Source organism: Hoplias malabaricus, unplaced genomic scaffold, assembly GCF_029633855.1.
Source record: "Hoplias malabaricus isolate fHopMal1 unplaced genomic scaffold, fHopMal1.hap1 H_2, whole genome shotgun sequence".
Taxonomy (NCBI): domain Eukaryota; kingdom Metazoa; phylum Chordata; class Actinopteri; order Characiformes; family Erythrinidae; genus Hoplias; species Hoplias malabaricus.
In genome coordinates this window covers 142,531-156,489 of record NW_027101325.1, presented here as the reverse complement: position 1 = coordinate 156,489, position 13,959 = coordinate 142,531, and the positions used below count along the sequence as shown (strand labels likewise).

Here is a 13,959-nt window from a genome sequence, read left to right as displayed (position 1 = left end):
GTGTGTGCTACCGCTCAGCAATGGGAACCCATGTTATGTAGCTCCTGGCACAGTTTTGGTGCTGAAGTTAATGCCAGAGGAAGCTTGGATCTCTGCAGTAAAAGTGTCAGCACAGCGTTAGTAACTTTTTTTTAAACACCACCCTAATGTTCATAGTCTGTCACTGTGGCCGAGTTACTGTGGTTCCTAAAATCTACCACTTTTCAGTCAGTCCACTCATAGATGATTGTGGAATATATATGAGGGAAGAAATTTCACGAACTGATTTTTTGCAATGGTGGCAAATTCATTGAGCTCTTTAGAACAACAAATTCTTATATAACTGTTTGTAAACACTTACTGGATGGCTAAGTGCTTGATTTTATACACCTGTGGCATCTGTTGTACAATGAGTGCTGCACAGTTCTATAGAGAAAAGCTCAGTTAATAACAAACTGAGAGGAGGCACAGAGTGTGTCTAGACATGCTGGGTGTGTTCCTTTGGCTTCACCACTTCTTAAGGGTTGTAATTATGCAGACTTGCTGGACACATGTTACAGTTGGTGTTTTTCCATCCTGGTGTCTGTTAGGTGATCAGAAACGTGCTGCTAATGAGTTTCTATGCCTAAAACTATGTATATAATTACAGTAAATACAGTAAAATAATTAATTTTTCTACATATAGTGGATATGTTGTGAGCAAAAATTTGACTGTTTTGGTCTTGACTCTTTCTGCTTTACCCCTTGTCAGTACACATTCAGTTAATATTTACATTATATCATTTGTGTATATTTATTTACGTTGTGCTAGTAGGTTTGGCTCCTTCTTTGGTGTGAAGGTTGAAGACGTGTGCTGGTGTGAATGGTTCATTTATTTTTTTTAATAGAATTTCTGAGGAAATGTGAGTAATCATTAATATAACATGGTAGATGTGGTGTATTTGGCATAAAATCCAAATGTTGACTACAGGACATGTTTATATTAGTAAAGCACTTGTCACAGTGTAGGTATGAGACTTGTGTTCCTTAACAGTGTACTCAGGTTTGGGTCAGAGGGCAGGCAGGGAGAGGGTTGGCACAGCTGGGACGGAGTGGAGAGGAAGCAGGCAGTGCTGAGCGTGGCCTTCCGCTACCTGGACACGTACAGAGAACTGCTTCAGGAGGAGGGGGACAGGTCCAACAGCTTTCCAAAGGTATACACACACATGCACCCACATATCTATCAGATGTTGATCCTAACAGGAGTCTATCAGGGTGCCTTTGTAACGGACTGATTCAGCTGAACGTGTATTAGGTAGGAATTGCATTACAGAGCATTTCCAAATCCACCTCTGCTCCAGCAAACATACAGATTCTTCTGTGTCCAGGTTATGAGGACCCATTAATCATAGACTTAGATATTACTAGACAGTTGCTGAATGACATTGTTATATATAAAATCAGACAAAAGAATGTTGCCACCATTATGAAGTCAGAATATTTGTCACTAAATGAGAAAATCTTTGTCCAAACTGAAGCAATATGAGTGATTTGTTTTCCTAATTATGTTTACTCATATCACAGGACCTGTACCTTTGCGCTGTACAAGAGCTCAGCCGCTTCCCTGAGCTAGTGGAGGACGTCCTGAAGCTCCAACGCTGGACCGAGATCCTTCATAACCCGTGAGTTCCCTAAAAGGAGAACGTGATCCACCTCTGATAGTTAGATGAAAGACAGACTTTATATTATTACACCTAGGGAACATACCACAGTATGGATTTCATTAAAACCCAAAAACCAAATTTAGCTTGTTAACCTCTGAATCCAACTTTATGAGCTTTCCTCAGGCCCTGAAGAGGTTGGATCTAAAGAGAATTACAAAGAGAACACTCCCTCATGTGTCCCTAGGTCCTTTCAGTGCAAAATGGTAGCAAGCTATAAATCTAATAACAGGACATATTGTAACTCATTATGAAGTGCAAACCATGGCTCTGTGAAGTGGTTAATTGGGGAAATTTTGGCATCCGGCAACTGATGCTTTCCTTATGTGATTTTGCTTGTAATGAGTCGTTAAATCTCCTCTGCCATCTAATGAAGCCTCTAAATCCTTTATTTCTTTAACTGGAGTTCAGATTCATAAACGCCTGATGCAAGTCATTTTGTAAGTCGTTTTAAAATGTGTTAAAACCAGTCAAACAATATGAGATGTTAAGATTTTCTGAGTACTGAGGAGCTACAACATGTTCAATGCTTGTTAGGTGCTTTAAAATCTTAAGGGTATGGTTCCGATTCATTTTCTTTTTGGGTCTTTCTTTTCTATGCTTCGTCTTCATGACTCTGCAGTGTAAACCATTTGTGTGTGTGCGCTCACATATTGTGCAGCCTCTGCCTAACTGCCCGGCTGCTTCCCTCTTCTCTGTCTACAGTGCGGAGGAGGACAAGGAGAGTAGGAAGAAGCAGGTGCGTCCACTCTTTCGCCATTTCAGACGCATTGATGCCTGCCTGCAGCCTCGTGAGGCCTTTCGTGGCTCAGACGAGAGTAAGTTCTGACCCCATTTGGAAGCATCTAAGGCTATACTGATCCATACTGAGATATCTAACATGAATATCAGAAAGGTTGATGGGTACAAATCAGTGTAAATATTGTTTTACCACAAATTAGCACTCATAGCCATTTTGTGTGTGATTTAACAACAGTCATTCAAATCACTGTTCAAGCTACATTTATATTTTGTACCAAGAAAGAAACTTTGCAATATTTTATATTCCTAATTTATTCTAAATCATGAATGGGAAGTTAATCTCTGGTTATTATATTATGGTTAAATCTTATCAGTGATATATTACAGAAGTGAGGTCATGTGGGTTTGCACAAATTGTTATTCCTCCTTCCTAATGAATCAATCGGACGTTATGGGAGCAATGAATCAAGCCACGATCTTTTTCAGACTTTAATCAATAGTTAATTCCAAAATAGGAAATAGGTTGTGACCTCAGTGCCCTCGCTGACCCAGTGCAGTATATTTCAAAGAGTAGTCATTTATATATCAAGGGTTTAAATGTAATTGTAATGTAATATAATTCTTTTTTATGTAATATAGTATCAAGTAAAAATCTAAAATCACATCTTTGACAGATTCTTTATTTGTTCCCCTTTAGAAATCCTCAATATTAAATTGCAACCTGCCTTTCTTGTAATTGCTTATAATAGGGATTTCTAAGGTTTAATGTAAATGCATCCCTTCTAGTCTTCTGCAGGGTGTACACACCAGATCACTCATATGTGACCATCCGCAGCCGTTTATCTTGCCGCGTGGGAGAGATTCTGGCTCTGGTGCGGGAGAAGTTGCAGTACAGCGAGGATCAACCCACCCAGCCTGCTAACCTCATATTGGTGGCGGTCACGTCTTCTGGAGGTGATTCAGACAGATACACATGCATAAACTTCAACAAATACACCATATTCCTGTGAATTAGCCAGAGCCAATATGTGAGCTCAGTCTCATGAATACATAACTTGCATATTCATTTCAGAGTCATCTGCAGCTAGTCAGTCTTAACATTAAAAATTGAGCAACATGGAAATATTTAAGGGTCTTCTTTATACTTTATACGTCTTCAGGAGTAATGTCTTAGGATCCCTGTAGTGTTATTTTTAGCATAGAATATTTATGTATAAATGAAATAAATTGCAGGCAGTGGAGCATAGACAGGAGACATGGGGGTGTTTAGGTATGCGTAGTTGAATGTCACACTAACATATCAGTGCAATTTGTGTTTGGACGCAGAGAAGGCCGTGTTCCGTCCCAGCGATGAGGCCGTCTTCACCACCCTGGGCGTAAACACCCACCTGTTTGCCTGTGAGCCTGCAGAGCTAGAGAGCCTGGTGAGTACACTATGGGTGATGGACATGCTCAGGGGAATGTAGCACAGCCCTAACAACAACAACAACAACAAAATAAATTTGCTCCCATTATTTTGGTCTGTTGGTAAAATGCAGATGTTAAACTCAGACCACGTGCTAATGTAGCTAATAAACTAAGGCTGCTTTTACTCTTTTACATTGAGCTACATTCTGCTCGCTGTTTATCGCTACTTATCTTTATCGATCTGTTCAATGCGCAATCTCTTTGGTTTGATTTGTTTTGTCGAGACTTCCAACAGCGTCTCACCAATCAAATGTAGCCACTAGCGACGATTGACTCCATTTCACAAATCAAACAGAGCTTGAGAGCCCACTGCTGTTAAAGCTGAATAGTTACTTCACGGAGTGAACATGCAAACACACACACACACACACACACACACACAGAGATTATGGTTTATGTGCAGACTGCCTTGTTCTTGTTGTTCTTTGTAATCTCTGCCTATTGAGCCCACTGTTTTGTTAATGAACATGTAAATACACAGAACTAGACACACACACAGCACACACACAGTTTAGTGGTTATGTAAACTTATGTACGGACTGCATTTTTCTTCTTGTTCTTATTCTGTGTAACCTCTACCTACTGAGCCCATTGTTGTGTTATTAAGTTACTGTGTCTGAATATAATTTAGGGAATCTATGTTAAAGATTTAATTTATTATTGTTTTAGTTGTTTAAGAGATACTCTAAGAGATATTCTCTAATTTGATTATTAAACAAAGAAGTTACTCCGTGCTTGAGTAGTTTTTTCACTTAGTACTTTTTACTCTTACTTAAACTGGGTGACTACTGTTTACTTTTGCTTGAGTCATATTATTCTAAAGTAACAATACTTGTGTATAATTTATAACTACTCTATCCACCTCTGCTTTTAATAAAATTCAGAGGAAGTTTCCTCACCATTTGCTGACTCTTCAGTCTGTTTTAAAGCTGGGAACTGGTCTAATGTGTTTACGAAGCCCCAGTGTTTTTAAACGAGTAAAAAATCTAAATGGCTAGACTTGCTCCAGGGAAGAGAAATGGCAAAGACAGCTCCAAACTTTGAAACACATTAAAAGAGATGATGATAATGCTTCATTAATGCTCTATAGGTGGGTAATAATCACTTATTTTTGTGGTTTAGATTTGAGTAGGAACCCACTCTAAATTCGGGAGACTGCTAACTGCATAAAAGTAAACAGAATGCTACGTTCCACCTTAAAAGATGTCGAGCTTCTGAATGTAAACAAACCAGATAGAACCGTTTCCCACAATCATAAACGTTCCCTTTAATGGACGGAGGTTCAAATGGAGCTTAGTGGTAAAGAATCTGATACTTAATTTATGTTTGTCTCTGCTATTGTTCGGAAAAAAAAAAGGCTTGAAATGTGCTGTGGTGTTCTCTCAACACGTTCACGTTGATTATCCATCAGTCAGTGAGTGATTGCTATGCTGCTAACAATTTCTGTATGTGCTTCCATTAGATGCCCCTCCCTGAGGAAATCCACTGGTCACCTGGAGACAGCAAGCTTCATGACATGAGTGCAGAGGAAGTAGCTAATCAACTGGTGGTCTTCGACTGGGAGTTATTCAGCTGTGTGCATGAGGTCAGAAAATAAAAAAAAATAAAATCAATGGACACTAATCATTAGTCTTTTCCCTACCGCTAAGTATTTTGACCTCTTTCAAAGCCCCACCAACTTTTTTCTCTTTTTTTGACTTCTGTTAGTCTATATCTCTCTTTCTTTATCTTTCTACTTTTTCTTAATTTTTTTAATCTTAGTAACTTTTATTAATGCCTATTTGATTGTTGCTCTCACTGTTAGATTTCTCTAAAACACAAGCCACAAAGAAGGAAAGTCACTACATGTGCTGACTGTATCTTTGTGTTCTCGGCTGTTGGCTGGATGTTTGAACAGGTGGAGTTTGTGTGTTACGTGTTCCATGGGGAACAAGCACGCTGGCGCCCCCTCAACCTGGAGCTGGTATTGCAGCGATGCAGTGAGGTGCAGCACTGGGTCGCCACCGAGATCCTGCAGTGCCAGTCACTGCCAAAGAGAGTGCAGCTGTTGCGCAAGTTCATCAAGATAGCAGCTCTGTGAGTGTGTGTGTGTGTATATGTGTTTACAGGTGCATGCATTTGCATATTGGTGGGTTTGTTTAGCAAATTTGACTGTTGATAGACATTAAAGCAACGTTTTAGTGGCTAATTTGGAGTAACTGATCAGGGCTAAAATCATTAGTATAACCCTGTTTTATAGTGAACTAGCTGTAACTACTTTTGGTGCCACCATGGTGTTCACTTGAAAATATCATCAGATTTAACTGACTTTATTAGTTTATTTTAAAAGGAAACGGGGGAAATTTTAACTTTGGTGTTGGTAAAGAATTTAGAGTGTAACTTGGATGTTATAAAAACCACATATATATATCCACAATTAATTCATTAGTCTTCCAATTTCAGTAACAATATTTTCCTTAATAATCGGTATGCTGTTGAGGTCTGTTAATATTATTAGGTGTTTGTTATATGATAACTTCATTGTACTGGATATGTTGTAGGTGTAAGCAGCAGCAGGACCTGCTGTCTTTTCTTGCCATCGTTCTGGGACTGGACAATCCTGCAGTTAGCCGCCTACGCCTTACCTGGGAGGTCAGTTCTGTTTTTCTCTCCCCCTCTTGTTGCTGTCCATTTCTATCACTTTCTACATCTACATCTCTTTATTGCTCTCTCAGTTTTCTCTTTCTGCGGTTCTCCCTTTCTTTCTCTCTCATGCTCTAAATGTTCCTTATCTCTTCCTGGTTTTCTTACACTCTCTGTTTCTCACAGTTCCTTATCTCTGGTTCTCTCACTGTTTTTTTTTTTTTGCTCTCATAGATCATTCCCTCTCTTTCTGGTTCTGTCACACTCTTGCTCTCATTGCTCTCACGGTGCCTTCTGTCTCTCTCTTTCTCTCTCGCTCTCTCTCTCTCTCTCTCTCTCTCTCTCTCTCTCTCTCTGCCTATGGTTCTCTCACTCTCTTGTTCTCTATTGCTCTCACACACCAGCTGTCTCTCACACTCATTTTGTCTCACTTGCTTGAATAGACACATGAGCACACACACACACACACACACACTGTTTTCCCTCTTTTCATTTGGTAAGAGCTGAGTGTTATTCCTGGCAGAGGCCTATTAGCTGTTGTCATAGCGACGGAACTGACTAAGCAGCACCTTTCAAAAGGAAACACTTCCCAAACCCACCTTTCCATTTTAATGCCAACTGACATTTTCCTTCATCTCTCTAACTACAGCTCGCACTACATACACTTTTTTTAATTTTTTTTTTTCATTTTACACTTTTTCTTTTTTTTCTTTTAATTAAAAATTTTTTTTTTTTTTCAGGGCTTGCCAGGAAAGTTTCGGAAACAGTTCCAGCAGTTTGAGAGCCTTGCAGTAAGTTTTTTGGGTCGTCATAGATCAAAATATTCACTCAAAACTGACTTGAAATCAGCCTTTTTCTAACTTTGAGTGTTTGTGTGTTTGTGGCTCAGGACCCCTCCAGGAACCACAAGTCATACAGGGACCTGTTAGCCAGTCTGAGGGCCCCGCTTATCCCATTTACTCCACTGCTGCTGAAAGGTGAGCCTTCAAAACATTATTTTTCTGAAGGTACATTTTTGCAAAACTCCCCCCACCCCCCTTTTTTGTTTTTCTTTACACTTATCTTTTAATTTTAGCCACATATTGCGTAACACGTCCATACTGTGCATGTACTGTGCACCACAATTAAATTAACTGTAAATGTGCACAAAATGCAATAGCCTGCCAACTCTAAACCTGCTGCAGTATTCTCTGTGCAGCTGCCGTACAGATGTGTTCCCATAATGCCCACTCCTGCTGCGGCAGTCCTGCTGTTGCCTGATTATAAAGCAGGCTAAAAGGCCCCACTAGGCTAATCAACACCCTTCTGTTCTCCACTCACTGCACAGGCAGGAGCCTGGATGCCCTCCCTGCTGGCCTAACAAACATTCTGTCCCCCACGTTTCTTCTCATAGCGGCCTCTATTACGGCAGCACACACACACACACACACACACTGTCCCTTCTGTTCACAATGCTACATGCAGGCTGCCATTTCTACTGACTAATGAAAATCTGGGGACATCTTGTCTTCTTATAATTTTTAGAGAGATATTTGATGTTTTGATTTTTATTGTTGTGTTTCATAATTACAACGATAAATGATACGTATATATTTTCATTCGCTTTACTAAGCTGAGAAAGCATAATGTTTCAGAAAATAAATATAATAATTAAAATAATATAGGCCAAGGGCGCCACAGTGGCGCAGCAGGTAGTGTCGCAGTCACACAGCTCCAGGGACCTGGAGGTTGTGGGTTCGATTCCTATTCTGGGTGACTGTCTGTGAGGAGTTGGTGTGTTTTCCCTGTGTCTGCATGGGTGTCCTCCGGGTGCTCCGGTTTCCTCCCACAGTCCAAAAACACGTTGGTAGGTGGATTGGCGACTCAAAAGTGTCCGTAGGTGTGAGTGAATGTGTGTGTGTGTGTGTCGCCCTGTGAAGGACTGGGGCCCCCTCCAGGGTGTATTCCCACCTTGCGCCCAATGATTCCAGGTAGGCTCTGGACCCACTGCGACTCTGAACTGGATAAGGGTTACAGATAATGAATGAATGAATGAGCACTGTGGCGCAGCAGGTTATTGTTGCAATCACACAGCTCCAGGGACCTGGAGGTTGTGGGTTCGATTCCCGCTCCGGGTGACTGTCTGTGAGGAGTGTGGTGTGTTCTCCCTGTGTCTGTGTGGGTTTCCTCTGGGTGACTGACTGTGAGGAGTGTGGTGTGTTCTGCCTGTGTCTGTGTGGGTTTCCTCCGGGTGACTGACTTTGAGGAGTGTGGTGTGTTCTCCCTGTGTCTGTGTGGGTTTCCTCCGGGTGACTGACTGTGAGGAGTGTGGTGTGTTCTGCCTGTGTCTGCGTGGGTTTCCTCCGGGTGACTGTCTGTGAGGAGTGTGGTGTGTTCTCCCTGTGTCTGTGTGGGTTTCCTCTGGGTGACTGACTGTGAGGAGTGTGGTGTGTTCTGCCTGTGTCTGTATGGGTTTCCTCCGGGTGACTGACTGTGAGGAGTGTGGTGTGTTCTCCCTGTGTCTGTGTGGGTTTCCTCCGGGTGACTGACTGTGAGGAGTGTGGTGTGTTCTCCCTGTGTCTGCATGGGTTTCCTCCCACAGTTCAAAAACACACGTTGGTAGGTGGATTGGTGACTCAAATGTGTCCGTAGGTGTGAGTGTGTGAGTGAATGTGTGTGTGCGTGTTGTCCTGTGAAGGACTGTTGTCCCCTCCAGGGTGTATTTCCGCCTTGCGCCCAATGATTCCAGGTAGGCTCTGGACCCACCACGACACTGAACTAACCTGCGCTTACAGATAATGAATGAATGAATGAAAATAATATAGTTAATAAAATGTTAAAACTACTAATTACAACTTTCTGACTTTCAAACCATAAACAATTCTGTTACTTGTCAAACCTTTTCTCGGTTAAGTGGGAAATTCCGCTGTATGAGTTGTGAAATTTTGCTTTGTAGAGAAACGGTTTTACTTACAGTACTGATGATACTAACGCCAACACTGTCAAACAAAATCTACAACACTAACAAATAAATGAGAAATATAACGCCACACATTCCACTGTAACATGACTAGCCACTTAGTTTCTCTCTCACACACACACACACACACACACACACACACACACACACAAACCTTTCTGTTGGCTGTGTTTACTTTTTACACTATGATTTGATAGGCACACCCTGTGTGCAATACCATATTGACAGATGACATTTATACATCACCCTTTTTTGGTGCCTTGTTTCCATTCCTTGAATTTTATGCCAAATCTTCTCTGCTTTATGTTCCTCTTTTATACCGACCTTCACACCACCGCACTTCCATTTTTTACATCAATCAAACCATATCGCTTTCTTTTTTCTTTCTTTCTACTTTTTAGGATGTGACAAGATTGGTTTTAATGTTTTCCATTTACATTCTCTCTCTGCCTTGGTTCACCTCCCCCTCAGCTCCTTCTGACTCTTCTCCAGAAGGCTGTCAGTACAGTTCTAGCATCAAACTTTAATCAGAGCTTTTCAGCGCTGACAACAGCACTGTGTCTGACTCTGACATTATACTGGGTTTAATATGGAGACTGCTGCAACATTTGCTATGCAAATTTTTTTTTTTTTTTTTTAATATAATTAAAAAATTATAATTCTTTACAATTAATACAATACAATTAATTCTTTAACAATTATCTGAATGCTTTAAAGTGGCACAGAGAACGATGCTGGCTTTTGCTGTTTTTCATATTCATTTATTCATTCATTCATTATCTGTAACCCTTATCCAGTTCGGGGTCGTGGTGGGTCCAGAGTCTACTTGGAATCATTGGGCGCAAGGCAGGAACACACCCTGGAGGGGGCGCCAGTCCTTCACAGGGCAACACACACTCTCTCACACACTCACACCTACAGACACATTTGAGTCACCAATGAACCTACCAACGTGTGTTTTTGAACTGTTGGAGGAAACCAGAGCACCCGGAGGAAACCCACGTAGACACAGGGAGAACACACCACACTCCTCACAGACAGTCACCCGGAGGAAACCCACGTAGACACAGGGAGAACACACCACACTCCTCACAGAAAGTCACCCGGAGCAGGGTTCGAACCCACAACCTCCAGGTCCCTGGAGCTGTGTGACTGCGACACTAACCTGCTGCGCCACCGTGGCACCTTTCACATTCATATTATATTATAGTATTATATATTTTTAAGAACTTTTCTTCTGTGTTCTTCTTTTTGAATGGGAATAAATCTGACTTAAGTGATGTCAGATCTGCCACAGAACCAATAAGAGTAAGCAAAACATTTATGTCACTCATCTCTATAAAGACACTGCCTTCCAGCGCATTCAGCCCCTAAAGCCATGTTGAGATTGAAGGTGTTTCTCAGGGGGATGGCTGTAATGTAACAGATTGATCTGAAGGAGTGTGAGGGAGTGCAGATGGAGAAAAATGGTGTTGGTGTACAGCAGCCTTCCTTATTCCTTGTTACATAACAGAAGGCAATGAGCAGCAAGAGAAAGCTGCGGGGAAATGTGTTTGTGTTCATTTTATTGAAAAAGCTCAAGTTCTGGATCAACTTGGTGGCATCAAGGCTACCCAGTCCAAGATGGGTCCTGATGACTGTATTGGGTTTCACTGTGATTGGGTTGGAGTATTTAATTTGAGGAACTATGTGTACAATTTAGGTACTCGTAAACTCACTCTACATTTATACTATGTGTTATACACTCAGGAGCGGTGCAGGTCTCTGTGAAACTGTGCACCGTCAGTTTTCCTTTGAAAACTTTCTGAACTCTTGTGCAGTCAGCCTCATACACTGCTGAATAACTATTGGTGGCTGTTCCAGATATTTTTGTCTTTTGGGAACGTGCTGGCGTTGTTTTTGTGACTCACTGTTGCATTTTTAAACTTGTTTACTGCCTCTGGCCTTGCAGGGTCATGAGATCAAATATAGCTTGGACAACCTTTTGGTCACTCTCTCTCTCTATTTCTCTCTTTCTTTCTCTCTTTCTTTCTCTCGCTCTCTCTCTCTTTCTCTGTCTCTCTTTCTTTCTCTTTCTCTTGTTCTCTTGCTCTCTTTCTCTCGCTCTCTCTCTTTCTCTGTCTCTCTTTCTTTCTCTTTCTCTTGTTCTCTTGCTCTCTCCCCTCTTTCTCTCTCTCTCTCTCTCTCTCTTTTCCCCTCTCTCTCTCTCTCTCTCTTTCTCTCCCTCTCTCCCCCCCCCCTCTCTCTCTCTCTCTCTCTCTCTCTCTAATGAAGCACCTGTATTCAGAGTCTTCCGGATGATGGCACGCAGTGCCTGGTCTTGACGTGTTCTGTCGCTCCTTCCTCTTTTCACTTCTGCAGCGGAATAACATATTCATGCTGAAGAGACACAGCGACTTGCTGAGTCTCCCTGCAGCCATCAAACTTGCCCTGTGTCCTCGCCCCCCCTCCCTTTTTTATTTTCATCTGGTGTGTGAGTGCCATACTTATGCTCTGCAGGGGAGCAGGCACCCTGCTAAGCAAGTGCTGACATGTTATTACATAACCATTCCTTTATCTGTAATCCCTCTTTTCTCTCTGTAGACCTGACCTTCCTTCACGAGAGTTGTAAGACCTTCCATGGGGAGCTGGTTAATTTTGAGAAGATGGTGAGTGCCAAGTCCAGTTTGCGCGCACACACACACACACACATTAGTATATTATAATAGTATATTTAAACATGACGTGGTCGTGTAAATGGATAATTAAATCTTCATCTGAATTTGACTCCAATCTTCTTGGCTCAGTTTTGACATTGCACTTTAAAAATGTAGATTTTATATCTTATATCTTGGCAAATCTTGTCAAACCCATTTCCCTTCTCTTTAATGCTGATTGCTCATGATTTCTCAAAACCAGCGCAATGTGTCAAACATGAACACATCATACTTTCACGAGAGTATCCAGTGTCCTGACTGTTTTTCTATTTTTATTTTTCTAAGCACAAAGTGGCAGAGATGGTGCGGAGCATCAGGCGGTACAGGAGTACTCCACTAGGTAGGATGACACACACACACACACACACACACACACACACAGCAGAAACAGATACAAACCTGTCAGAAAGAATTACTTCAAAAAGTTACCGCACCCACCAAAATATGTACTACACACCTGTACACACACACACACACATTTATACACACACCTGTCTGAATGGATTAATTTTGAAGGAGCTCTGCTCCACCCTGCCACATCCCATCTGTTTTGAACAGCACAACCCTCAGGGCCAGAAAAACTTAAGGCAGCGCTTCAAAACACAGACGCACACAAACACACACACATACCATATTCGTAGTTAATACATTAGCAAGCCTGTGTAAATGTGAGCTATCACAGCTATCACTCATCTGCTGCCATATTTTCAGTTACTCATTGCAGACTTGCAGAAGAGAGGCCTTAATAATACACGTTAGTAACAGGAAGCTTTTCTCAAATACATCTGAAAGGGCAATTTGCATCTGAAGCAGCGCTGTGGCTTCTAATACCTTTATTTCCTTCTCCCATGTCACTGTTTGAAATCACACCAATCAAAAAACAACATCAGTGGCACCATGGCAACCGTGGCATCACCACTGGCAGAAATGTTAGAACCGGTTGTCTGTGCCCATGAATCCTTTGATAATATGTCCATGGAGGTCCTCTCATGATTCTGAGGCTGTAGATATCTGTCTTAAAGCATGTGTTGAAACACAAGGCTCGTCGGGACAGCCGCTAGTTCAGGTGATTTGAATAAATGCTACGTAATCCAGTCCAGAAGAGCTTTTCTGGTCCAGACAGTTGATATCTAAGGTGGCTACTTTCAGCCTACAGTTGATTTAGATCTGTAAACTGCAGTCTATTCAGGTTTGTTTGGTCAGTAATTCACAGGAAGGAAACACAGTAATTCAGACACTGAAGTCTATAAATGTAATAAAACTTATTACAAAAATAGTGGGCTTTTTCTGGTTTTAAACCTCAATGTGCAGTTATTCTACTGTTTTGGAAAAAAGACTGTGAGGTGACCCTTAAGTCCATCCATCCATCCATTATCTGTAACCCTTATCCAGTTCAGGGTCATGGTGGGTCCAGAGCCTACCTGGAATCACTGGGTGCAAGGCAGGAATACACCCTGGAGGGGGTACCAGTCCTTCACAGGGCAACACACACGGTCACTTTTGAGTCGCCAATCAACCTACCAACGTGTGTTTTTTGGAGCACCCGGGGGAAACCCACACAGACACAGGGAGAACACACCAACTCCTCACAGACAGTCACCCGGAGGAAACCCACGCAGACACAGGGAGAACACACCACACTCCTCACAGACAGTCACCCGGAGGAAACCCACGCAGACACAGGGAGAACACACCACACTCCTCACAGACAGTCACCCGGAGGAAACCCACGCAGACACAGGGAGAACACACCACACTCCTCACAGACAGTCACCCGGAGCGGGAATCGAACCGA

The 13,959-nt window shown here is 42.0% G+C and overlaps 1 protein-coding gene across 3 annotated transcripts in view; it reads left to right on the top strand.

The window, feature by feature from the left end:
• Nucleotides 1-13,959, top strand: part of LOC136686025 (rap guanine nucleotide exchange factor-like 1) — a 56,333-nt gene that overhangs the window by 38,917 nt on the left and 3,457 nt on the right. For all 3 annotated transcript variants that reach the window (XM_066659498.1, XM_066659499.1, XM_066659497.1), the window contains 12 exons: nt 1,022-1,172; nt 1,543-1,640; nt 2,385-2,497; nt 3,207-3,374; nt 3,747-3,844; nt 5,350-5,472; nt 5,785-5,963; nt 6,428-6,518; nt 7,250-7,300; nt 7,399-7,486; nt 12,052-12,116; nt 12,450-12,504. In XM_066659498.1, the coding sequence (XP_066515595.1) occupies nt 1,022-1,172; nt 1,543-1,640; nt 2,385-2,497; nt 3,207-3,374; nt 3,747-3,844; nt 5,350-5,472; nt 5,785-5,963; nt 6,428-6,518; nt 7,250-7,300; nt 7,399-7,486; nt 12,052-12,116; nt 12,450-12,504 (1,280 nt within the window). The remainder of the gene's footprint in view (nt 1-1,021; nt 1,173-1,542; nt 1,641-2,384; nt 2,498-3,206; nt 3,375-3,746; nt 3,845-5,349; nt 5,473-5,784; nt 5,964-6,427; nt 6,519-7,249; nt 7,301-7,398; nt 7,487-12,051; nt 12,117-12,449; nt 12,505-13,959) is intronic.